The following is a 24,708-nucleotide window of genomic DNA, read 5'->3' as shown; positions in this document are numbered from 1 at the left end:
TCTTCAGGTGAGGGTGTTTTTTTTTTTTTTTAAGAAAGGGCCCTGGTTGGTGTGGCTCAGTGGATTGGGCACTGGCCTGCAAACCAAAGGGTCGCCGGTTCCCCATCTAGGGCACATGCGTGGCTTGCAGGCGAGGTCCGCATTAGTGGGTGGGCTAGAGGCAACCACACATTGATACTTCTCTCTCTCTCTTTCTCCCTTCCCCTCTCTAAAGATAAATAAATAAAATCTTTAAAAAATAAAATAAAATTTAAAAATGTCTTGTAAGCTTTTTCTTTTATGTGAGAAAACAGAAGACCATAGAGGCTGTAATTTGCCTTAAGCTAAAGTGAAAGCGGGTGTCCAAGGTGGCACTATTCCTGGGTCTCGTTCCTCCCTCCAATCAGTGTGGACCCTTCATCTTACTAGTGAATTGCAATAGCTACATTTACTTCAGATATTTTTTACTACTCTCCCAAAGTGTAGAGACTTTGACTAATAGAAACTGGTACCTATGAATTAATGTCTAAGTGTGTGTCTAAACGCCCCCTATTTAGAGATGTTTGGTCATTAAAGTAAACTTTAAATCATGGATCTCAAAAACATTAGGACTTTGAGGAGGTTTGAAAATCTCTTCAGCATTTGAATATGACCCCGTATTTTTTGCTGTTGACCTCAAACTTTTGATGACAGCTGCTCAAAACATAAAGATTTTTTCAAGAACTTTTAGGCTGACATGGCCCTAGGCACAATTGAGATGAGGAAAAGTTGGTCTTCAGTGCTGCCCATTTTTATTCATGCCTTCCCTCTTCATGTTTACTAGCACTCAAACTCAGAGAGAAAAAAAAAGCTGAAATGCTTTCTCATTCACCCTAAGTATGTCTGCATAATGGAGGTCTCCAGTCCAGGTTCAGCCAGAAAAAAGGAGCAAAGTGTGTGTGTGTGTGTGTACGTCCCCACTGAGCCTTCCTGTCACCTTTGAAGTGTTTCTGGTAGGCAGTTGCTTGTTGTGCTCTTTCTTGTGATCAACTTGCTTTTAAGTCTCCCATTTGCCTTTTATGGAACCAATCACTCCAATCACAGAGTACAGGCTTATAACTGCTGGAACATTACGTTGGAGAAACTGCTGTAAACATGAGGTTTGTAATATGTATAATTAAAGCAAACTCTCTAATATCCTAGGTCTTTTGGAATTCTGATTTGGGAGATTTTAACTCTTGGCCATCAGCCTTATCCAGCCCATTCTAACCTTGATGTTTTAAACTATGTGCAAACAGGAGGGAGACTGGAGCCGCCTAGAAACTGTCCTGATGATCTGTAAGTTATAATTACGTTAACATAAGTACCCCTAAAACAAGACCATGTGCACGTGCAATCCTATGACTCTTTGGTATGGGATTTAAAAATAAAAGCTGGTATTTATAGATTGTATATCTTGCATAAAATATAAATTATTACAATTCACTATATATATATATATATATATATATATATATATATATATATACACACACACACACACACACACACATATACCGCATCAGAAACAAAAAAATTTGGAAGAGTAGAATATATTTATGCTCCTGGTTAGGGAATTTTAATAAATAAAAGCTCTTTGTCTGTGTGGGTGTATACTGTTTTACTTTGGAAGATATGATTTGGCTAATATCTTAGTCTGCAAATTAAAAGATTTGTTTAAGTAGGAATATATTGTTTAAAAGTTGGATTGCAATTGTTGATATAGCTGACATTGGGATATAGTACTAATAAAAATTATATGAATCGTTATCTGTTTATGAATTTAACATGTAATGACTGAATATTAGTGACTCCATCAAATTGATTCTGGCCACTATTGAATTCTAATAAATTTGTAATCCTCAAAGAGCAGATGATTTTGATCTAATTAGAAAAGGAAACAAGCCAAGTTATTTTTGCTGAGTACTAATCCACCTTCTTGTGAACCACGTCAGCAGAAATGTTGTCTTGAGTTTCTGTGCCGCGGTGCGGGCAGGAAGGCCCTTCTCAGCAGTAGGACTGTCGACATTCCAGAAAATGTCGACCTCACTCTGAAGGGATGCACAGCTATTGTGAAGGGCCCCAGAGGCCCCCTGTGGAGGGACTTCAGTCACACCAATGTAGAACTCAGTCTCCATGGAAGGAAAAAGGAGAGGTGACAAATGGTGGGGAAATGGAAAGGAACTGGCCACTGTTCACACTATCTGCACTCACGCAGAGAATGTGACCCAGGGGGACACTCTGGGCTTCCGGTACAAGATGAGATCTGTGTGTGCCCACTGCCCCATTAACGTGGATATTCAGGAGAATGGTTCTCTTGTTGAAATCAGAAATTTCTTGGGTAAAAAGTATATCCACAGGGTTTGGATGAGTTTAGGCATTGCATTTTCATTATCCCAAGACTAGAAAAATGAATTTATTCTTGAAGAAAACTACACTGAACTTGTATCAAATTCAGCTGCTTTGATTCAGAAAGCCACGACAGGGTAAAAACAAAGATATCATGAAAAGTTTGGGTGGTATGTTGCGCCTGAAGAAGGAGCAGCCCACAGGCTGATGAATAAGGTCTAAGTTGTTCAGCTACAGAAAGAACAAGGGGCCAAATGATTCCTCAGACTTGTCTGCAATATTTTAAACATGCAAGAAAAGGCACGTATTGATTTGAGAGAAAAAATTAGGTCTTGAGACTTTTCCCAAGAGGAGATTTACCTAAGAAGTTTCACCCAAGAAGTTTCTAAAAGAACATGCAAGCAACAAGTATAAATTTATCTGTTATGTGCGCAACACCATACCAAGGACTGTGTGACACTCAGAGGTGTTTAGAATGGGGTTGTGTTTCTTCAGCATCTCAGAACGCATTTTGAAGGAAAAGACACTCCGATGGAGCAGCTGGATAACAAGCCAACATGTAACAAAGTGCTAAACTGTGTGGTACAGGCAAGTGCAGAAGGAATTAGCAGTATGCGGATACACACCGGGACTGTCCGGCCTTGACTATGCTGTGTTATTTAGAGGGTTATTCAGACTGGAGCCAAAAGATGATTAAGAACTGGGCACCTTGTTTGGATGTTTTCCTGGTGGATGTTTTTGTATTATTTAAACCTTCCAGCTAGAAGAGGAGGATTTGAATCACTGCTCGTTAATGATTTAGCTTTTACAGCATCTGGGATATTTGCGGGGAGATTAGTTACACACATACATGAACAAGTTTGATGATAGTGCCTAAAAATATGCTTCAGATATTTTGGGGAGAGATGGGAAGAATCCTGTAAGTTAGGGAAAAGAAATTATACACAATTTGAAAAATTTTGATCAAGGTTTGAGAAAAAACCCAGCATACCTAAATATGAAATACACTTTTATTAAATAATAAGCAAACTAATCACTATTTTGCATCTTTTACTTATATATCAAACACTGATAAAATTTTTCCCAGAATTTCCATAACATTAAATTTTCATTGTGTTGTTAAAATTTACCTGGCATAAGCACTTTAGGAATCGCTGAGTTATATATTTTGATTGATGTGTTCATTTATATTGTTTGGGGAACAGAGAGGTAGATAATTAATTATCTATTGTGGAGCAGAAAAATGTAGGTATGTTAAACTTTTCTCTAATCCAAAAGTATCCAAAATGCAAGGAGGAGGGAGAATATGTGCTAGAAAAACATTCCTGATTATAGGTAGGAAAAGATAATATTCTACATAATATATTCTTCTTTATTCAGCTGGATACACAATGCTCTAATTTTATAAAAATATAGTTATCATGAAGCCAAATTTTCCATTGGTGGTTTTGCAGTCCATTCAAACACCAATAATTAAAAAGTAAACAATGCTCCCAGCTCTCTCTCCACGTGCTATATAACTCTCAGAGCCCAGGAAGGGTTAACTCATTGCCAACCAGGAAAACAAGCTGTGCTAGGAAATGGAGCTCTCAGCAATGCCATTCAATCTGGCCAAGGCCTTAAGTTGTCATGATAAAGATTAACTACTCTCCTTAGAGTACAGAGGGAACTGATTTTTATTTGAAGCAGCTCTATGAGATCACAGGCCCAGCTTAGAGGGTTGAAAGTCTGCACTGAGCCATGCTGCACGTTCTATTCACTGCTTAAATTCTCAGCACCTGGATGCACTCGGGGTCAGGTGAGCCCAGAGATGGCTATGCTGTGTTCAGCTATTAATGGAATGCAGGAGTTCAGAGCATTGCCCCTTCTTCCCGTAGCCTGGGATGTATGGGGGACAGCCCAGTCCTTGGTGTTCACTTCGGCTTTCAGTGCACAAAACAACCACACCACTCTCAAGAAGAAACAGGATCAAAGGGCAATCTACTTCAAGTGACGGCTCTTTGGGGTTCTCTGACAGATGTATCACAGTGGCAACCAGAATTACTGGAGAGTCCCTCAAATGGATGGAGTGACAATGGGAGAACATGAGGTTCACCAACTTATTTTTACCCCTTAAAAATATGTGCGCCCAGATGCTACTGAGTCTCCCCAGGATTGGAATAATGAGTAAGGGAGTTCTTAAAATCAGTATTTTATGGGCCTCATTTAAATTCTTATAGACACTCACCCCCTTAATACTGAAAGATGCCACAGAGTTTTCTCTGTTGGATTTTAATTGATTTATGAATCCAAGGCCTTTACTCATAGACACTAAAAATGAACATGGTTAATGGGTCTCATGTTATTTTGAAAAGAATAAGGCAAAGGGGAGTAAAGGACTGGCATAGTGAATGAAAGAATTTGAGTCTGAACACTTAGCTAAATGAGATATTTTAAGTGTAATGAGTATGTATATGTGTAGATCTGAAGCAAGCAGCCCAGAAAAATTTTAACAACAGTAAAGTACCTATACACTTATTTAGAATAATATGTTTGAGTATTTGTAACTATAAGTGAGTGCAAGTATCAAATGCATAATATTGAATTGTGACAAGTGCCTATTTGTAAGGAAAAACTTCTATGTCAAAAGAATAGTTGTTATTAATTTATCTGAAGGCTGTAGGAAATGCATTTTCAGGATTAAGTTCTTGAAAGCTTCTTCATTTTATTCCACTGCCAGCTTAATGCTATTAAGAGCCCAAGTTGTACTCTTTACTTTTAAGTGGCTGTTGCTTTATAGAGTTCCTCTGTGCTTAATGTATTGCAATTCAGTGCTTGCTTGTCCCTGGATCAGGGGACAGAAAGGTTTTATAGGCTCCAAGGTCGTATGTTTTTGCCATCATATAATTGAGAATAATGATTTGATTCAATGTAGACTGAGTCTCTGTCAATAAAAAAATAGGAATATCTGCTTAAATAAATTGCACAGATTGAACAAGAGGCTGAACTTTTGGAGGGCAGTGTGAAGGGGTGGGGTGCAGTGTGGCTAAGTGGCAACTGTAAACATGGCTGCCATCTTCTTCTCCCTTTCCTTCTTGCTTTTTCTTTCTCTCTGTCCTAAATCATGTCCTTTCAGTGTCTTAAAACCCTTTGTAGAATGAGGCAGGTCATAAATAAATAAAATAAGTAAAAATTGTGTAATTGAAGTGTAAGAAGTCTTGAGAGATTCTATTTTTTGCTGATATCTTTGAATTACAACTTTTTTTTTCAGAAAGAAAATGCTTCCTGTGAAGAATTATACTTTACTTTCTCCTTACATCTCCTAAAACAACCCTTAGGCTAGTTATCAGGATTCTACTTTATTACTTAAAATATTTAAAAATATCTTATTTCAAATCTAATCATTCTTCATTGGGATCATTGAATCAGCCCTGTTTCTAAATGCCACAGGTTCTATAAAAGATAGGCTTTCAGCCATGAGTCTAATTTTTAAAAGAATTGAGCCAAATTTGGCACTCTGTATCCAGAACGTAAATTCCTTTTCATAAATATGAAGAGACATCAGATCAATACGAGGAAATAGACCAGTATCAGGTTTCTCCATAGTCCTCCATGTTCAGTACTAACTCCGACCTGAGATGCTTGTCAAGAAATGAAAGAGGTGGAAGGAGAATTTGCACACCCCGTTAAAATGAAACGGTGATTATAACTCCTACAATAGACACTAGCTAATTTCAATACAATACCCATAATGATCTGCAGATCATTGTCACCTGTGATTGAATATATCCTTGCTCTAGCTCCATTGCCTTTGCCTTAGGCCAAACCACCATTATCTTCCACCTAGTCTTCTTTAATCACACCCTTACTTCCAACGTGCCCCTCTACCACCCATTTTCCACACCTATCAGCTGGAACAATCCTTTAAAAATATAAAAGTCATGCCTGGTTAAAAACTTTCAACAGCTTACCATTGTAGTATCATAAGTGCAGCTCCTGGCCAGGTCTACGCGACCTGTGTGATCTCGCCTCCTCCTCTGACCTCATCTCCTCTGCTCTCCTCCTCCGTGACAGCTCTTCAGCCACACTGGCTTTTGTTCAGATTCTAAAATGTGCCAAGCTCTTTCCAAATTTAGAAATTTACACATGCTTTTACCTTCTTCTAGTGTGTTCCCTGACTCCCTTCCCCACCCTATTCCCATGACTAGCATCTTATTTTCCAGCAAAGTTCTCTAGCTTAAATGTCACCTCTGCAGAGGGGCCTTCTGTGAGCAACTTACCCAGACTGTTCTATCTTGGTTAGATTTTACATTGTTTTCTTTAGCACTTTTTAAAATAACTTGTATTTTGTGATTTTATATTTATCTGTTGATATAGTAGTCCTAATATTTTTAAATACTTCTCAATTGATGTTTCTTTATGAGATTTTCTCTCCCTGCCCCCAATCAGCCTTATAATATACCCAGGAAAAAAAAAAGAGAGAGAGAGAGAGAGAGCAGGTACTCAACCTTTATTGTAAGGCAGTAGACTTGAAAACCAAGCCTGGAGGAGAGAGGGTTATCTAGAATCTTTTAACTCCTTGTTAGTGTATTAAATGCCAGTTTGGGAGACTAGAACCTACAAGTCTATATAAGGATGATCTAATAAAAAAGAGGAAGTTTATCTAATAAAAAAGGAAGTCAGTAGAAACACTGCTCCTGTCAAGCCCTCGAGAAGCATAGGAAGAAAAGACCTTGACAGATAAAGGCAGGAGGGTGAAGATGTTGTATGTCTAGGTCCTGCAACCTTCTCCACAGGGTCAAATCAGATTAGGTGTGGGCAACATCAAGGGCATGGAGCAACTGCCCACTCCTCTCCGTGTGGGAGGATAGCAAGGAGATCATTAAGCAAGGGACACCCCACATTGACATGGAGACCCAGCATCGTGAAGGAGGTAGAATGGCATGTTCACACGGAGAACGTCTAGTTCAAACTTTTAAGCCTCCTTTGTTTCCCACATGGGTGAGCTTTTTGATGAAAGCTAGAGATTAGGCCAGGGAGCACCCTGTGGGCATGCAGCAGAAACAGGAATGGGTTCCCTGGGCCTTGCCTGCAGATACAGTATGCAGTGCAGCCTCTGGACAGAAAGGGCTATGGCTGGAAAGAGGAAAGGGAAGACCAGTTCACTGGGGAAGGGGAGAAGACAAGATAAAGAGATCATAGGCTGCAGATAGCAGCTGGTGCCCACGGCAGGATGGACCAAAACAGTCATTACCATGGAATTGCTGATCTTTCCACTCTGAGACTTGTGAAGATCCAAGGAACAGTGGGGTCCAAAGGGTGCCTCACTGTGCCCCTGCGCATAACAGAGGACTTTCACCCGACGTGTGTCCTGACATTATCTTGGAGAAGAGGACTGAGGGAGTAGAAGTAGCCTAAAAATAAGAGAGATTGAACTAATACCCAGAAAAGACTGAGCACTGCCTACCAAGATTATTTAAAATACTGAATTGGACTAGGTTGTGAACTGCGTTCATTAAATGAAGTTAATTTTTTTCTGCCAGATGAGAGCTCTGAGAAAGACCTAATTAGTTACAAACAATATAAAAGAGCTACATTTTTTTCCTGCTTGTATGAATTGTAGTGAGACAAATTTTATCACCTTCTCACATTTACAATACAAATGTGTTCCTGTGAGGACAGGTGCCACACTGCCACATTGCTAGCTCTTGATACACTGCTGGTGTAACAAATGTTCAATACATTAATTTCTTAGTGAACAGATGGACACTGGTTAAGAGTGTTGCACAGACATTTCTTAGGCAACTGGTAAGGAAAAGATAATATTTAATCAACCAGCTATTTATGTCTGGGGAAACTGAGTCTTTTGTCAGAATAAAGAGGGAAAGCATTAGAATCCAATATGGTTTCCGCTTCTGATTGTGTCACTAAATGTCTGTGTGGACGGGAGTAATCTTAGATTTTGTTTTAGACATTACGGTATGAGTGTAAAGTCTTTTTAACCTTCCATAACTTTTATAGCTCTTAGCTCCCCTATGTGTTGAGGGAACATTTTCCACCTATCTATCTAACTATCTATCTATCTATCTGGATTAGTAACTGTTAAAATATTGTCAGCTTTTCAAGAGAAAATTGTTATCTAATAAAGGTAGTAATTTTGCAGGTTACTATTAAATAAGAGACAAAAAACTTGGTGCTGGTTCATTTATATCAATTATGGAAAACTGGCAATAACTCAAAATCTTTTTCTTCTAAAATGACTTTTCCTGGGCTTTGTTATCAGTAATTGTTGCCTAAAGACATCCAATCGCCGTTCACTTTCCTGCCTTTACTCACACATCCAGGTGGAATTTAATGACCCAGTGCTGGGCTCAAGAACCTGACCAAAGACCCACTTTCCATAAAATTCAAGACCAGCTTCAGTTATTCAGAAATTTCTCCTTAAATAGTATTTCCCAGTGCAGAGAAGAAGAGAAACCCAGTGGAATCATAAATGAAGGCTTTGAAGGTAAGTTTGATTATTTGTCAGAATGTTCTGGTTTTCTCTCCATCGTGGACTGAACAAGGTTGAAATGGGGTATATGTAGAAGACATTTTACAGTGGATAAAAATAATATACTTACATCATCATCATAACAATTAAGAGCTTATTTAATTTATTTTTGAAAATAATTTTGATTTGTGCACTAAATTAAGAAAAGAGATGTGGTCCATGCATTTATAATCTCAGGTAGTAAGGAGAAAAATTAACCTGTTACACCACATTGTCATGAGGTCTGTTCTCCCCCCTCCCCGCTTCACAGCAGGTTGGACCTCAAGTGCAGAATTAATTGTACTTAATTAATTGTAGACTCTTGAGTTAACTGTAGACTCTTAGTTTGTAGTCCATTATCATCACTGGTCTATGCAGGGCTTCTCTTTTATTTTGTTTGTTTAGTCCCTTCATCTCTATATTCCTCTCTTGTTCCACTTTCTTCCTCCCCCTGCCAAACAACCATTGTAACATTTTCAATGTCTATCTTTTTCTCTGCATATGTTCCTGCTAATTGGACATTGTATGCACGGATGCTGTTGTGTTATGTAATGCGTCTTTTCTTTTTCCATCAAGCACTGACAGCCATCCATGTTGATACGCATGTATCTAATCCATTGGTTCCAACTGCTGAGTATTTTTGCAATGATTATTGTCGTGGGTCATACCTTGCTACAGTCTAGTCTGATTCCTCCACTTCAGTATTGGAATAATCAAGAGAAGAATCTTCTGGAGCCATTCTATGGTGATGGAGAGACTAAAGCTTGTATTTTTATGAAGAGTACAAAACGTAATTAAAACACAGTGGTCACTTGATTCATTTTCAAAACCAGATTTATAGTACAATTGCTTAATTGGCTACAGCAAAATGAATTTTAAAATAATCTTTTCCAGCTGCTTTAGAACTTCTTCCCGTTATTAGTTCACAGTCACCCCACTTTTTTTTTCAAGTCCAAGAGCTTAGACACAAACCTGGCAAGATGGATCATGACTCAGAATCTCTCAGAAATTAGGCCTCTTGGTCTTTGAAGTGATTGGCTGGTGACTATCATGGAGTCTCCTCACTCGTGCAGCACGTGGTGAGAACTTCACCTTGACTAATAACAGGGAAAATAAGAAACTAAAGGATGTATAGCCGCTCGTTTTGTTTGCTGTGTTTCTGACTACATATTTTGAGTAACTTTGAATAGGTGACATGAATGGAGATATGACTCTGATCATGTGACTTCTGTGACATAAACAGCTAGGTGACAGATTGGAAAAGTCCTGCTTTCTATTCGCATGCATAACCTTGTCAGGTGAGCCTTGTTAACGGTCTCACACTGTCGCCACCTGCCTTCTCATTGTGGGGCAGAGCTGATTCTGAGAGTGGGGCCGGGACCTGGGGAATTGTAACTGCTACACAGCCCCATCCTCGTGGAGGGTTCTGGACATACACTCACCTATGTGAAGATCGCACAGGATACGGAAAAACATACCTGCAAGCATTCTAGATGCTATCAAGTCCATCTCATTTTCTAAGCATTTAGTTAACGCATTTCTCTGAATGAATTTTTGATAACATTTTTCAAAATTATTTCAACAAATTGTTATTAATTTTTGCCCAAGGTGTAGTGTTAAGCACCTGAATTCAATGTGTTTCATTGGGCTGCTTTAAAAAAAAGAAGAGGCAATAATATTTCCTTCCCTTGAGAGACTAGAGTCAGTTTCTTTAATTTTGTATGTAAAGCTTCATAGTGAGCTCTGTTGCTACTGGTGAATTTGAGTTGTCCCTCCCATAGGACTGTGTCTCTATCCACAGGAAAGATGAGCATCCTGATTCACTACTGAATAATACTGTTTTGCTCAAGCCATTTGAATCTGCTCCCGCTTGGTTTGGTTCTTATTTGTGAAACCTGCTGTGTGACAATGTTGGAGGAACCACGATCTGGAGTGGTGTGCTAGTATGTAGATGAAGTCTTTTGTTCCTAAGACAGATAAGTTGCGGTAACTGGGTTCAGTTGAATGTGTAGATATCCGAAAGGCAAGCAGCTCCGGGTTTTGCTTACCTGGCATTGGAAGAATGATTTTCTTACTAAATCACTGCTCTTATCTCTAAAAGCAGCACTTAACTGATAAAACTTTGATGCAGATTTGCTTGTGAACATTATTTTTGTAGGCCTTATGAAATTAAACACAATCATCTTTTTAAAGATTTAAAAAGAATTTTATGTTGTTTTACAACAATCATAACAATTGCTGATTTCTTTCTGATTTTCTTTTTAACATTGCCAGTAATTAATTTCACTAACGGTTCTTGTTATATTATTTATAACTCTATCTAGAGATCTCCATCATAAAAGTAATTTATGTTTATTGTTTAAAAACCTAAAATGATCTAAGCAGAGTAAAAAGTAAAAGTCTCTTGCTTCCTACCTGTCTTCACTCCCCAGTGCTAGCCACAGTTTGCAATTTGGTTATATGCTTCCAGGTATTTTATACACATATACAGCCATTCACAGGAATGTTCATTTGAGTATGTTTGTATGTATATTGGCTGAATTCAGAGACAAAATTTAGGTAATCTAGAGGAATACATGAGTTGTAAATTCTCTGTTCAGTTCTCCACTATGTTTTTCCTTACAAGTAAGCTTACTTTTAAAGATTTGGTGAGCAGATGATTTTATATTGTATCTACTGCTAGAAGCCAGGAGGCATTCCATGTTGCCACTGAGAAGAAATCCATGTTCTGTGAGAGTCCAGAGGAAGGGTGCTGAATCCGCCTGGTAGAGGGAGAGTTAATAAAAGCCACTGGGAGGAAGTTATTTCTAGGCTGAGTTCTGCAGGGAGGTGAGGAAAAAATTGTATTTCAGAATAGCAGGAGCAGTGTGTAGAAAGGCAAGCAATAATAGAGAATGAGGAGTGCACAGATCTGCATGTCGCTTATCACACATGAGGGTGGGAAATGGCAAGTGATGAAACTGGAGGGATAGTTCAGGTAGGAAATGAAAACTAATGAAAGCTGAATGAATGAATGGTAACAGGTGTAGAGAGAAGGAAATGGACTCAGAGTTACCAAAGAGCTAGACCCTGTAGGACGTGGTGTCTAATTTGGTGAGGAAGAGAAAGGAGATAATGGTGAGCCGCAGAAATGGGGGCCATAGGAGGAGGAACAGGATTGCTATGTTTGGCTTGAGCTGGGTGTGGGATAAGTGGAGAAGCCCAGTATACAGCTGAAAGGTCTGTCCTGTAAATATAGGTAATTGATGTCCGGGGTGTGGATGAGGTCACTGATTTCAAGTGCACAGACTAAGAAGAGGAGTGAACAGTGAGGGAGACACAGAGAACCGCCAGTACAGGAAGGACTGACGAAGTATTATAGGGGCGGGGCATGGAGAGGAGAAGCCGGCGGGAGAAGAGGAAAGAAAGCTGTAAGACTGCATTGTCATGGAAACCCAAAGGAGAGGGGCTCAGGGAAGAGGGAGCGATCAAACGCTGCAGAAGTTCCAGAGGGATGCAGGATTTTACAGTTGACTTGTATTATATTTTAAAATCCAACTCTTTGCTCATTGAATCCTTTCCTTCTAATATGTGCAGAATTCTTATAAAAATCAGAGGCTGCCGTAATCACAGAGGCTGCCCTGACAGGTCAGCTCTACCTTTGGCTCTACCACAAATCTCTGTGCACCCTTGAGAAAATCTTCTTACCACGTTGCATTACCTAGTTCACCTAGGAGGCTGAGATAAGTAACAGACAATGCTCACAGTAAATATACAGAACAAGACACTTTTTGAAGTGGCTTTTAATGACAATAATAGCAAATTTTATTTTAGCCCTTTTTTCCTGTGCCACTTGCTGTGCTATGTAGGTAAATCCATTAAATCCTCACACTAGGCTTACGACATGGGTATTTTTATTTTCACATTTTACAGAAGAGAAGACTGAAGTGTAGCGACTTGCCCACGGTTGTACCGCTGAGGCGGGGTTGAAGTTCTGGTTCTGTTCTAGAGCCCATGCTCTTGGCCTTCCCAGAGTCATGGCTGGGGAAGGGCTCTGCCCTCACGCTGTCCCCGATTTGGTATCAGTAGGGGCTGCTCAGCTAGCAGGAGTGAAAAATTATTACTTATGGCCTACTGGAATAGATGCACCAATTGGATATGAAATTTATTTAGTGCCAAGTTTTGGCAGACTTAATTAAAATTCTAAATAGCATTCAAAAATGTAGAGAAACAAACATTAATATGTAGAATAATGATGCAGAAAGAGATTAACTAGGAATATAACCAAACTTTGATAATTTAGATAGAAACAAACAATTGCGTGCCACAGACACATGATTTTAGGGGAAAGGGAAAATCTCATTCTGTTATTTACAATGCATGTAATTCCTGAAGGTAAGGAATAGTAAGAGACATGGAAATCACTGAAAATTTTGATAGAGAAGTGATTGAACCACAGGGGCAGAGAAGAGAGGAGAAATAGAATGATAGGTAGAGTTTGCATATTTGCAAAGGATGGAATTCAAGGAACAGTCCCTTCAAGGCAAGCCTAATCTTAATTACCTTTTTAGTGGAAGCGAATGTGTTTAGGAACAGTTTGCTGCTTTGCAGACTGGTAGGCATATTTAGCAAAGCAGTGCGATGTCTGTCTTTATTGTTATTGTCGGACACATGTAAGAAGATAAGAAAGTCATGGAAGGACTTCTTTGGAAAAAAATAGAGGGTATTAGGATTACATGGAGCAATAATACCATGCCTATCTCATGGTCCTACTGACCTAATGGGGTGGAGAGGGGATAGAGAGAGAAGTAACATATCTGGGCATCTAGTAAAAATATCCCAGTGACTTCATCCCAACATTTGTGTAAACATCACCTCACCCGTCCCAGAGAGTTCTACAGGAAACAAATCTAAATGCTCCTCTGCTGTTCTAAACATAGCCAGTCAGCCGGCATATGTCTCGTCTGTTAATACCCTGTCTTACTTGAAGTTTTTCTTTTAATATTTCTCTCCAAAAGAGAGGGTTGCTCAGTACATGCTGTCTTCATTCGGAATCTCTGTTTTAAGATTTGACTTGCAGGCTTTCTATTCAGTAGTTTTTAAAAGAAAAATAAACAAACACCCCCCCCCCCCACATCTCTTTATGCAATAAGATGTACTGATTGCTGAAAGCCGGCCAGGGTCAGGTTACTAAGTATTGCTCTAAGTATCAGGAACCAATGAAGTAGTTAGCTAATGATTTTTCTGGGACATATGTGCCAGAATTTCTATAAAACATTTATTTGCCTTTTTTTCAATCACCAATAGGCAAAAAGTTTAAAATCCTGTTTCATTAGAAAGTTTCCCAACGTGCTGTTTAATGGGATAAAAATATGGCAGTGAGTCATTAGCTTTATACCATAGATTTCAGTTTTTGTTGAAATCCTAAATTTTTCTTTGCCTAATTTTTGCATACATTTTAAGAATAGCCTAATTTCATCAATACTTTGGGCCACTGGACTATTTGAAGTTAAACATCTTATTTCTTTCTCCTTTTGATAGTTTCTATTGCTATTATCATATATAACTAATCTTATGAGTTTCTCAATAGCAATTAATACATATTGAAAATGCTCATAACATTTAGATCCTTCTATCACTTAAGTACTAACCAAACCTGGCATCCGATAAAGATATTTCTATAGGGAAGATGTTTTACAACACTGTTCAACCATTTGTGTGCTTTGAAATATGCTCTGATGATGTCTGAACGTGAGATGATGCCAAAGAGCTTGTGGGCCTGCAGCTCGGCCATCCTCTTTGTCCTCAGTTGAAGGGTCTGCAAAAAAACCCGAGCACATAATAATACAGAGTAGAGACAGTAGTTCATATGCTCTTCTAATAAAGTAAGCTTTGCATCAGGTGTGGAACTTGGTAAATAGGTAGGTCCATTAAATTCCAATGAGAAAACATAGATACCATGATACTTCCCTTAGTCCTTCGACATTTTCTCATATTTCAGTTTAAATTCATTTCAAATAAATTCAACCTGGGTGTATATCAGGGTTCAGCACTAAAGGCTGGCAGCCCCACAGGCCTCACCCCACTTTGATGCTCTCATGCTGGAAGGATGGGGAGGAGAAAGGGAAGGACCATCATCTAGCTACTGAAATACTTCTGATTTTTCAAATATAGTTTATGAAAAGACAGTAGTAGTTCTGATTGTATTTTTTTAATCCAGGTACTAGTACCTAGAGGTCAGAAAGCATTGATAAAAAACAAGTCTCATAATATACATTTGTGTATTTATCTTGTATTGTGTACTCTTGTATTATAGGTAATATACATTTGTGTATTCATCTTGTACAATTGTGTAACTTGTATTCTAAGTAATTATTTTGATTACCTAGAATAATGTGAAATATTTCAGAAGCTCTGCTATTAGGTTTCAGCAAGAATTCTTATACTTATCTATGTAAGAAGGTCGGCCTTTTGGTGGAGAAAGACAAAAACAGCATGAGCATAATTGTGAAGAAGGCCAACTACCCTCTGGCCGTACATTTTTCTGCTGCCACCCCGACATCACACACACATTCTGGGCTTCTCACAGACTCCTTTAGGGCACACTGCTCGTCCGCATGGGTCCGCTTGTATAGCACAGCAACTTCCCCTCTCCCTTGGGGAAGGTGAATAAGAGGACACAGACTTGAGCCAGACAGTCTGGGTTCAAATTCCAGCTGTGTGATTTTGGGTAAATTATTTATCCCCTCTGTGCCTCAATGGCCTCATTGTTACATGGGGATAATACTTGTATTTACTTAATAGGAGAATGTGTTGTTATATGTTTATACCTTAGAATAGTGCCTGAAACATAGGAAGTACTCTGTAAGAGTTAACAATTATTATTATTAATAAGTTCTATCATGTCATTTTCCTCCTCCCTCCATCTTGCCATCAGAACTTGCCAAGCCTGTGTCCATTTCCTACCAGCCTTTGGAGGTCAGAAGCATGCTCGTTTTAAATTTGCCATTTACTGCTAATGGTTTCATAGCTACTTGTCCCGGGAGCATGGCTGAGGGGGGCCGGCCACATCTGCTGTCTAGCCTTCCTCGGTCCACACCCAGCACTCTCCTGCCTCAGGACCCTGGTTCTTCCTGTTCTCTCTCCCTTGAATCTTCTTCCTAAGATATCCTTGTGAGAATTCTCTCACTTAATTCTGGTTTCAGCTTAAATTTTACCTTGTGAGAGAGGACTTTGCTAACACCTCATCTACAATTAACAGCCCTTTTCCCACCATTACTTTCTTGCCTGCTTATCCACTGAATTTTCCTTCATAGTGCCTATTACCACCTGACATAGATTTAATGGTCTGCGAATTTGTTTTCTCTCTCCCCCATGAGAATTTAAACCCCAAAGAACAAGCAAGTTTGTTTCATTCACGGCTGGGCTATCAATACCTGGAACACAGCCTGGCATGTAGTAGGAATCCCATAAATATTATCTTCATAAATGATTAAATTACTTAATTTAAAGAAACACATTTTTAAAGATAGATATTTTAGCTGGGATGACAGGATGGAAGGGTAAGCACTTTGGACAAAAAGGGCCATAATTTCTTCATTTCTATCACAAAGACCACGGCCCGTTCCTCCTGCTTTGGCAGAATCAGCTCTGTGCGCCTCACCACATTTTATATATCCCGTCATTATAGCACACATCACACCTACGGCGTTATATCTGCTCCCCTACTGCACTGCGTTAGCCTTGAGGACAGGGAGCCTGTCTTGTTTATCTTTGTGTTCCCTAGTGGACCACATAAATATTTGCTGAACCAATGTATACAGTTGGTGTTATTGTAATTCTCATACAGCCTGTATATTACAAATAAAGGAAATCAAATAGATACTAGAATAACATACATTTTTTTTCACAGATGAAGATGGCAACATGATTCGTTTGAATCTGGATGATGGTATGTCAATTGCTTTAATGGAGACCAAGAACCAAGAAGGGTTAAACTATATGGTACTTGCTACAGAGTGCAGCCAAAGTGAAGGTAATTCTGAGGGTCCTCTAGGCTCTGAGGAATCTGAATCTTGTGGCCTGAGGAAAGAAGAGAAGGAACCACATGCAGACAAAGGCATCTGCCAAGAAAAACAAGTGGCTTACCGCCCTCCTGGCAAGCCTGAAGGCCTGAACTATGCCTGTCTCTCTCACAGTGGACATGGAGATGGGTCTGATTAACAACTCTGTTTGGGAAATGCAGAGTTGAGATAAACGCTCCCATTAGGTAGTGACTGAAAGGAAACCCTAGTAACATGATAAACCTGGTGGTGGTCTATGACTCTGAATTAACACTGGGAGGTTCCTGAATTCTAATCTTGGTTCTGAGGACCGCTTGGTTGCAGTTCTGACAATCCCTACACCAACTGTCTGAACTTTAGTAAGATTCTCAGGTGGACCACCGAGCATTTAGAAAGCTTAGGAAGACTCCTGAGTCTGGAAGGGAAACTGTTCTTCTTTACCCTGGAGGACATTTAGACCTGCCCACCCTTCAGTCTGGATGGTAACCAAAACGTCTGGGACAGACGGCTAGTGACAAACAGGACTGTTCAAAGACCTGGAGGTGAGAAGCACACTCAGGGGTCCAACCGAACTACAGATCATCCCAAAAGGAGCTGAGAAAATAACTAAATAACTCTACACATCCCAAAGGAATCAGCATCTATGACATAAGAAACCATTTGAAGAGCTCCTGCTATAATAAAATGTTGCCTTAATATTCTAAAATATTTTGTATTTTGAAGGTTTTGAAATAATGAAAGTAGGGACATGAAGATGTCTAAACCCTAAAGTTCAGCATTGAGTAGTATGAAAATGTCTCTGTGACTTATGTGCTATCCTGGAAATGAGCTAATATGAAAATTGTTTTTGTTTGCCATATCTATTTTACATATAAAATACTTAAGATTCTGTTTAGTATCAAATTGTCCTTAAAACTGAATATAAATGATTATACAATGTTAATTAAAGCTCTGTGATTTTTAGAAACTACATGAAATAATAAATACCCAAATGAGAACTTTTAAAATATTTTTCAGTGAAACACTCTGATTTAAAGCCAATCATTTTTTTTCAGCTTCCCATTTAAAAGGGAAAGTCTTAACTGCTCTAATAGCAACACTAATGAAAGCTTTCTGCATCTTACTATATTGGGGTTCACAGGGTGTTGCTAGATATACAGAAGCACATCTTGATGGTAACATTTGCTAAAATCTCCTGTGGAAGAAGATCACATATCCCCTTCTACCTCGGGGACTGTAGTTCATTTTTGAACTTGCCTGGTGTATGATGACCTTCACAGATGGTTGACTGAATGGTGAGGAGCACAGGGAAGTCAATGCATTCTGAGGTGAACAGCTTGCAAGTAAAAGTCAGGATTTGTGGCCACATCTGGCATTCCGCTGAGCAAGGCAGAATCTTCTCTCTGATCTGCTGACCCTTTAATGGACATTTATCACTCTTTTGGATAGCCCAGCATCTGACACCCCTTTCCGAGTTAGGGAATTCCTCTGCCTTCATCTTCCGGGTGGGAGCTATGCTCCTTTTGCTTCTCTAGAATCCTTTGCTGAAAGAAGGCAGGCAAGTGACCTGGCCCCCACCCCTCAGACACACCCATCACAGGCATCTGAGAGCTAAGTATGCACAGGGACAGGGATCACAGTGAGTCTTTCCTGGTGATGGTCTGGCACAACTGCAGTATCTAGGGCCAGGAGGGTTGGCACAGCGAATCTAGAGCCCGGTGCCTCTGGCAGCTGGGGTAACCAGACTGGCCAGTTCTGCTGTCTGCTTCTAGCCATTGCTCCAGGCTCCACAGCCCCCAGTCTGGGATTCTATCAGTAACCCCCATATCCTGTCAATAAATGTTAAATCAGCCAGAGACAGTTTCCACTGCTTGCAACCAGGACTTTTGTTCTACCAGTGCCATGGGCTTTTATTTTGAAAAACACAAAGGGGTCAGAAATGTACACAAGAATTGAATTTTCAGTACAATACGTTTTCAGTACAATTTGGACAGTAAAGAAATGTATAGACTATCTAAGAGGAACAGCCCCAAAATATCATGTTTCAGCTAAAGTGTAAGTGCAAATTAGTAGCCTTTTTATAATTCATAATGAATAATATTGGTAGAAATATTCAATGTAAAATGAAATAGTGGCTAAACTCTCAAAGGTAAAATTTATTATGAAAAGTAGCAATTGATAAAATACAAATGGCTGTTATCAAACCATGTAAGTTAATTCTGTAAAAGTTAGATTTTGTATTAAGAGGGAAATAATGGGAGAGGCACCAAATGGCACTGGTTAAAATGTGTTTCTCACTAAAATTTAACAGGAGTATAAAATCTTACTGATGAATTTTTTTATCTGTAAAATATGACCTGAGAGTATTCCACTTGGGACAAATGGAATTATGGGAACATTATTTTGGGACAAATAATTACCCATAAAAGCAGAAACCGTAATTGGTAAATGAAAAACAAAACAATACAAAAGCAATCAATAAATCTAATTTTCATTTTAAATTGTTCAAGGAGAAGTAATAATACATAAGAAAATATTTAAGTTGAAAATGAAAAATGTTTCTCATAATTTAACACAACCAAGTGAACAAATATTAACCTACATAAAATTAACATCGATATCATTCTGATGAAAATGCTTTACTGGGAACACCCTTGAGAGAAGAGCCTGCCCCCAGCCCCACATACGCCCTATATTGCTTATCCATACTGGTCCTCACTGGCCTATTGCACTCTCCTCATTCTTCTCTTCTCATCTAAATCCCACTCATCCTTTCGGATAGGCCCATATCCCAGTTTTTTTTAAAAGGTTGTCCCTAAGTCCGTCCTCTTTTCCTTCTCAGAATTACTGTTGCCTTTCTTGTGCTTGCATCTCATCTGGCAGTGACCACATGTGATCCCATCCTATTTCTATGCATCATATCTACTTAAGTAAAGTACAAGCTTTTTGAAGAGAGGGTGGTAGGTACCTTTTAACACTCTGTATCTTCTCAAAGCCTAAGTAGGTATTCATGTTTAATGGATTAATTGGCTGATTTTCTTGTCATCCTTTTCCAACACATTTCACAAAAAGTCTTCCCCTACAGCTTATAAAGGAGGCCAGAAAATTGGTCTAATGCCAAAAGGGACTCAAGAAGACTATTTTGATGCTGAGTTGTCTCCTAAGACCTAGACAGACAGATGATAGAAGTTGGAGGACTTCTCTGAGCTTTGGATCAGACTTAGGTGGGGCCTGGAATTCTGGAAGCTTTGAAATGGTGGTGAATATATGCAAAAAGAAGCAAAAAGTTATTTTGTCATTATGTGTTTCCTGTCTCAAACCCACCTTTTATCCGCATATTGATTTTTATGGAAATGTGATAAATTTTAAGGTGCCATTCACTGCTCTTTAACCTCTTCTTGGTAAAAGGAAGCTAGTCCAACCTTGCTTTTTGCAGTAGGCCAGGGCTATGCCCCAATTAGAGGACCTATCCCAATTCTTATAGGCTTCTTTACAACCTGAAGAATCAATGGGTCGAAATACACCACCCGAACTCTATTGTAAATATTTTAGGACATTTTCTTCCTGCTTCCCCCCCCCTTTGTTTGTTTTCATACCAAATGTGAGCTTATTTGCATGGATGGAATAGTGGTATCTAGCATTTTTACTTAACATGATAGCATATGCTTTCCCACTTACCCTTAAAAATTCTTTGGTAAGGTTTCTAATGGCCACAAAAACTCCCTTAAAATGGATAAGCTGTGCCTTCCTGTTCACTTGTAAGTCTACCCATTCATTCATTCTTTCACTCATCCAATAAATATTTATGGAGTGCTTACTATGCAGGAAGCATTGTTATAGGCACTAGGAAGAAAGTAATAAACAAAGTGTCTGCCTTGATGGAGCTTACTTTCCAGAATTGTAGTTCATGGAGAAAACATAATAAATAAACAAGCAAAATATATATGACACATACTATATATAGCACATGACAGAGGATACTGAATGCTAGTAGAAATATGAATCAAGGGGCAAGATGTAGACAGAAAGATGGAGAGAGAGGGTAGTTGATATTTTACATTGGGTAGGTAGGGAAGGCCACTCTGATAAAGAGATACTTAGCAAAGACTTCAAGTAAATTTAAAAATAGGTCATAAGAATATGCAGTAGAGGAAAAGTCAAGTTCAAAAGCCCTCCCTGAGATGGAAACATGCTTGGCCCAGATAAGGAGTGCCACCAAGGCCAAGAGTGAAGTGAGGTGAGGAGAGAGTGGTACTGGAGGTCAGATCATACAGGCTGTTGTAGGCCTAAAAGGAATCATGAGCTGCGTGACATAAATGAGGACCATCCCAGGCAAACTGGGACATGCGGTTACTGTACTTGTGAATAATATCTGACACAGTTCATAATTCCGTCCTTCAACATCTTGTTCACTTGGCTTCTAGGATTCTAATCTCTCTTGATTTTTCTACTTTTTAAGCCCCTTCTTCATAGTTTTGTTTGCAGGTTCCTCCTGCACCCTAATGTCTAAACATGGGAGTGATTCTGGCCTCCATCCTTGCACTTTCTCTTTATTTATATACATCCTTGGTTGAGCTGAACCAGTCTAATGGCTAGTCTCGGCCTTATCTAGATGTTGACAACATTTTAACCTAAACACCTCTCCTTAATTCCTTTCAATGGCACACTCAGTTCTCCTGTACATCTCTAGCAATCATCTCAAAACTAACATACCCCAGACTGAACCTCTGTTTGCTACCCTGCCTCTCAAAATGAATCATTTTCCTGCAAGTGTTCTCCATCTCAATGAGTGGTGCCTTCCATTCTTCCAATTGCCCAGTGCTGGTCTTCTCTGCAGGCCAGAGACCATCTCAGATCTGGGCTTGTTAACATCCATGGGTATGGGGCAGCCCTGAAATAATAGAAGCCAGATGGCTGTACTTGACCACTAGAAGCCATGGGAACCTCATCTGTTTAATGATGGAGAGGCAGCCAATGGGGTTGACCATAGGGAGTTATGCAGATGGTTAATAAAGCATGTTGTCTCTAAGAAAAAACACATGGGCAGTTTAACATCTATAATCAAGCAATAATGGAGGAGTAGGAGGCCAATGTGGTCACTCCAATTAAAATTATGACCCTTGCTCAGATCCTAGATCTGAGCCAATTTTCAAATCTGTCACCCATTGACTAGAGAAGTGGTCCTAAGAGAAGTCTACTTAACACCATCATAGTATACACTGAAATGTCACCCCTACAGGGGACCATGGCCACTCAGTGTAGTGACTGTGCCCTGGAGAAGGATGGAATTCCCAGACATTTCAGACTATTAAACGGGATCTGAGTTAACTCTGGTATTGAGAGACCTGAAGCATCACTACGCACACACCCCATAAGAGTGGGGTTTAGGGAGCCAGGCATTAAATTAAGTCCTGGCTAAAGTCTAACCTACAGAGTGCCTGCTGGGTCGATTGCTCCACCAGTGGTTCTTCTCATCAATTCTAAACAAATACAACCTCATTATTGCTTTCCCTAAAGGTATACGTCTGGCATTGCCTTAGATCCTTTTCTTACTCCTTTAAAGAAGTACAAGCGAGGATGTGATTTTTAGATGAAGTCTTTAAATAAGAAAGAATATCATAAGCTCTGTTCTGTTTCTTTTTTTTAACCAAAATCTGTCTGTCAGTGCCCTTCTTTTAATTTCTAAGTTTGGAGGAGAAATTGCCTGAAAGGAGATTTCACATTCCACAAAGCAAGGCAGAATAATACTAATAATATAGAACTTTTAGGTAGTGCTTACAGAGACATCAGAAAATTCTACATAGAAGTAGGTACAATAATGGACAAAATCAAGGCAGAGGGTGGAGGTGGGGGAGGGAGGGGGTTCAGCTGGGGTGGGGTGGAGGGATGGGGAGAAAAGGCATACAACTGTAATTGAATAACAATAAAAAAATAAGTAGGTACAGTAAAAAAAAGTCATATGATACTAAAGGAAAAAATACCCAATTGTTTCATTGGACAGATTACACATTGAGTAAATTGCACTCAAAGAAGATAAAAGAAATAAGATTGTACCTAGTAAAAATAAACAGCAATAACAAAAAGTATTTCTTTGTTTTGTTTTCCATCCCATTTCTCAATAATACCATTATTGGCACAGGGCCAACAACATAGTTGCCAAAAACAAGGGCAAGGCTGTAGTCATGAGAATTAGCTAGAAAATAAACAAGCTCGTGACATTCCCATCAATTACAATTGTTGCTTGGAGCAAGACTGTTTGTAAAATTTTTAAGGTACTTGATTTGCTTTCCCTAAGTGAAAACTATTTTTATGTGAAAGTTCCAAATTATAAAATTAACTGAATACTTTAGTAGTTGTAAATACTTGTAGATACTAAAGTATGTACTTTTAAAACAAACGGTAAAAAAAAAATTTCTAATTGGTAACTAGATTAGAGTCATGCAACTATTGATTAGAAATCAGAAAATTTTAACTATTTAGTTTCGGTTTGTAAAGTTTAGTTCACCTGTAGCCTAAATTTCTCTTATGTTGTGATAATTATGTATTTGTTCAGTTATGTGGTTTTGCTGGGAAATGGAGGTAATGGTGTCAGGGAGGGGAGTTTGAGCATCGCCACTCTGACCGGCTGCTACACTGGGGGAAAAGCAGAATGAGAGCTTACTGGGGGGGGGGGGGGGTTGAACAACAAAACAAGGGAATAGGAAGTATGCTGAAGCTGCTTTTCTAGGAGAAATCAATGAATTCCGTAAGACAAAGGATTTTTGGACATTTTGTTTTGGTTTTACAGGAGCTTAGTTTCATAAAAGTACACTGGCAACTCGTAGAAATACTGTAATTTGAAGTAGACATGACATTATATTGTGGAGAACTTCAGATATTTTTCTTATTGAGTTTAACTTATTTTTTAAAGTGAAAAAATCCAAATGAAAGGTAATGTTTTAGCAAATGTATAATTATTCTGGTAAACCCAATATATTTCTCCAAACAATATACTTCTCTAAACATTAATGCTTCAGTGAAATAGTTTACTTGTCCCTCCTAGAAGAGAATTTGTCTGTCTGGTTAAAGTGAGCTTCGATGAGCAGAATCACCCCTGCCGACTGTGCCAGTGGCCACCCTGTCTGGACGTGACGTCTCTGCTGCAGTGGAGGTCAAGGCTGAAACAACTGGGAGCTGCTCCTGAAGGCTGCCTTGCCTTTTTAGGTTATGAGGGTCTCTGTGTGTTTAGGGTAACATGATTGACAGCTCCACTCCAGTTCCAATTAGCACCCTATAATTTATTAGCTTCTGCTTTCAGATTATGCGTTAACTTCACAAATATTTCAACCACGGAAACAGCAGCTATCAAGTGTCTCTTTCCTGATCCAGCCTCTGGGGCTGGAGTGAAATACAAGGAAAGAGCGGTACAGTTGGTCTGTCAAGTGAGAATAATCATTTGTGTCTGTGCCTGAGGGCCAGGTTCTCTCATTTCTTCGGCCTGTAGCAGGGTGGATGTGTGTGTGGTATTTGTAGGTAAATAGATTTTATTGTGCAGATATTGTACTTGCCTTATTCGAGTTTCATTCATCCATGGCAGAGGAGAGAGAGCAGGTGTTGAGAAAATGTGAAATTTATGTTTGCCTAACCCTGTTGCTTGTGTAAATATGAAAACTGTTAAGTACAAACGGCAACTGTGATAACCACGCTGCCTTTACGATATTCTTTTTCTCCAGATTTTAGGACTATGTAAGAGATAATGAGTTATAATAATGCTAAACATCTTGCAAGGCAGAATGGAATATATAGGGCAAAGACTTGGACAATTCAGTG

At 39.1% G+C, this 24,708-nt stretch overlaps 1 protein-coding gene across 1 annotated transcript in view; it reads left to right on the top strand.

The window, feature by feature from the left end:
• The window catches only part of ROS1 (ROS proto-oncogene 1, receptor tyrosine kinase), a 98,356-nt gene extending 81,273 nt beyond the window's left edge, over positions 1–17,083 (top strand). Inside the window, exons 42-44 of the mRNA XM_053913574.1 lie at positions 1,162–1,296; positions 8,670–8,833; positions 16,749–17,083. Coding sequence (XP_053769549.1) covers positions 1,162–1,296; positions 8,670–8,833; positions 16,749–17,059 — 610 coding nt within the window. The 3' untranslated portion in view covers positions 17,060–17,083. The remainder of the gene's footprint in view (positions 1–1,161; positions 1,297–8,669; positions 8,834–16,748) is intronic.
• The last annotated feature ends 7,625 nt before the right edge of the window (positions 17,084–24,708 follow it).

This window comes from Desmodus rotundus, chromosome 11 (genome assembly GCF_022682495.2).
Source record: "Desmodus rotundus isolate HL8 chromosome 11, HLdesRot8A.1, whole genome shotgun sequence".
Lineage (NCBI taxonomy): Eukaryota > Metazoa > Chordata > Mammalia > Chiroptera > Phyllostomidae > Desmodus > Desmodus rotundus.
This window is presented reverse-complemented; position numbering and strand designations above follow the sequence as displayed.